This window comes from Pygoscelis adeliae, unplaced genomic scaffold, assembly GCF_000699105.1.
Source record: "Pygoscelis adeliae isolate BGI_AS28 unplaced genomic scaffold, ASM69910v1 Scaffold13, whole genome shotgun sequence".
NCBI lineage: Eukaryota > Metazoa > Chordata > Aves > Sphenisciformes > Spheniscidae > Pygoscelis > Pygoscelis adeliae.
The window spans coordinates 18969-21582 of NW_008824499.1; the positions used below are offsets into that span (position 1 = coordinate 18969).

General features: G+C 63.3%; 1 protein-coding gene across 1 annotated transcript in view; it reads right to left on the minus strand.

The window, feature by feature from the left end:
* The window catches only part of KRI1 (KRI1 homolog (S. cerevisiae)), a 9905-nt gene extending 8947 nt beyond the window's left edge, over positions 1-958 (minus strand). Inside the window, exon 1 of the mRNA XM_009321493.1 lies at positions 796-958. Coding sequence (XP_009319768.1) covers positions 796-958 — 163 coding nt within the window. The remainder of the gene's footprint in view (positions 1-795) is intronic.
* Between the last annotated feature and the right edge of the window lie 1656 nt (positions 959-2614).

Below are 2614 nucleotides of genomic sequence, written 5' to 3' on the forward strand. Positions count from 1 at the left end.
GGGCGGGGCGGTGCCGGGCGGGGGCGCGATCCCGTGGCAGCACTACGGCTGCCGATGACAAAGTCAGAGGCAGATAAAGTTACAGAACCACCCTGAGCCGCTGCTGTTTGTGTCTGCAGCTGTACCACAGGGCAAGGTCAGGGTGTTTGGGCTGGGCCTTGAGTCCCCTGCATGTGACCGCAGTGAGATGTTGTGTCTGAGAGCGTGGCTATGAATAGAGCCTCTTGAGCCAGTGGGACCCTGCGGGGCACAGCTCCCAGCTGGGCCATGGCAGTCCCAGGTCTGGGGGCACCGGGGCCTTCCCAGGAGCCTGCTGGTAGTGTCCAGCGGGGAGGGGAGGGACAAACAACCCTCCGTTGTTTGTGAGGGCCCTCTGCCCTTCCTCCGCTGGTTCCCCACGCACTGGTCTGCTTTCGCCCACAGCGTGGTTGCTGCTGGGGAGTGGCACTGCCGTGGTCCTGCTGTGTCCCCGAGCTCCCCCCAGGGTGGGGGTGCCTGCGGGCAGAGGTGCAGCCCCGTCGCTGCTCTGCCTCCCAGAAAGCTCAGGCAGATGGGCAGTTGCATCACTGTTGGAGCTTGTGCAATCTCTGCAACCCAAAAGCCAAAAATTGACCTGATTTTTCCATGAAAGTAGGTTTCTATTGATTGTTGTGTGCTACCAGGCCACGCCACGTAGCGTGCTTGGTGTGGAGGAGCACGGGGGGCTCTCCCCCTGGCCCCAGTGAGCAGCTTGGCCCCTGCGCCTACAGTGTGGGCTCCAGGGGATGCCGCGGGACATCGCCTGGCAGGGCAGACCTTGCGGGGAGCTGCTGGCTGGCTTGTGGTAGCGCACTGCCGGTGCGACGGTGTGCTGGGAGTCGCTGTGCGGAGCAGCCCGCTCCTGGCCATCTCCTGGAGTGCGCCGAGGCATCCAAGCAGTGGCCCCCAAGTCAGTTAAATGTCCAAGAGGAGGGTTCATGGTCCTGGCAGACACAGCTGCGGTAGCTGCTTCACCCTCTCGCTGCCCCGCAGGCAGCCGCCGAGGAGAGGGATGCCGAGCAGCCCTGTAAGGTGTGGGGGGAACAGCAGCCATTCAGATCCAGCTTGGCAGCCCTGCTCTCCGCTCCGTCTGCAATTGTCCCCTGGCCCCGGGGGGCTGCTGGGAAAGCAGATCCTGTTCACATCCGTGGCTTCATCCCGCAGCCAGGTGCTCCTGGTTACAGGCGTTGTCTTTGGCAGGGGCGCAGGGTCAGCGTGCGGGTCCAAAGCCAGTACTTTTATGTAAGAGAGAGGTGTTTCCTGCCTGCCTGCCCTGCGGCACCGAGATAAGCCATGGTGACAAGGGCCCTTTGTCAGCTCCTCTCCCCAGCGTGACATGTCACGGGGGCCAGGTGCAACGGCTTGTCACCTGCCCGGGCACGGCCGCCAGCGCCTAAATGAGGCATCTGAAGATAAGGCGCGCGGGCGGGAGCAGGGGGAGGCAGCCAGCCTCTACCGCCCTCCCTCCCACCACCGGGCCAGTGTCTGGCTCAGGACCTGCCCCCAGCGCATGTATCCCCCATATATCTCCGCGGGGCACTCCTGGCTCAGCTGCGCATCCAGGGGCTGCGGGGCTGGCCTGAGCTCACTGGCCACCGGGGACGACTGCTGACTCGGGCTGTGGTGGCGTGGGGGTGAGTGTTGCGCATCAATGGGGTGCTGGGGCCCCCTCAGGCTGCCCCGCGGGACCGTGGCCCCAGAGGGTGGACCTGGGGTACCACAGCCCCCACAGCGGGTGGTCCCCGACAGCGGCTCTTGGGGCCTGGGAGACGCTGCAGCTGGGTGTCTGCCCTGCAAAACTAACCCAGTTTAACCTGCCCTGTGCCAGATTTTCTGGGTTGTTCTCAGCATCTCAGTTACCAAGGTGACTGTTTCCTGTGTGATTGCTAATGCTTCGTGATCTCTATCATGATATCCGAGTGACTTCGTTTTCTCTGTAAGGAGCTGTAGGACCCGCTCCTACCCGGGACTGCCCAGACCTCTTCTGAGGTGCGGAGGATTCAGGTCAGTTTGGGTTCTGCTGCTTTTGCTTTTTGCTCTTGACCCAGCTTTTGCATTGCTCTTGACACGGTCCTGTGCATCCAGGGGACAAGAGTGTATTGTTTTTTACAAATGACCGAAGCCGAGATGAGCCGCAATTCACTTCTCACCTTTTCTCCTCGGTGGAAGTCTCTCTCCTGAAACCTGAAACTGGGTTGATGGATTTTCCTTGTGTTGCTGCTTTCCAGACAGCTTCTCTGTCAGGCTGCTGCGTGCTGGCCTGGGGCTGCAGCCCCCGCGATACGGACTTCGCAGGAAGGCCGGTGCTGCTCCTGTCGGCCTGGTTGAGGAACCCCCGGCTCCGGTAGCTGCCAGGGCTGGAACGGGCTGGTCTGGGTAGGCTTGTGTCCCGCCAGCCCCGCGTTGCAGAGCGACCCGCTGTCCGCTGCACTGGGCGCGTGGGGACGTGAGACGAGGCGTCTTCTGGATGCCCTTCTCTGTGGGCGCACTCGCACCCCCGGTCGGTGCCCAGGGCCCGTGGCGGGTCTGGGCTCTCCCGGGGCAGATCCAGATCTCCCGCTCGAGCCGGCACGGGCAGCCCCGGGAGGGCACAGGC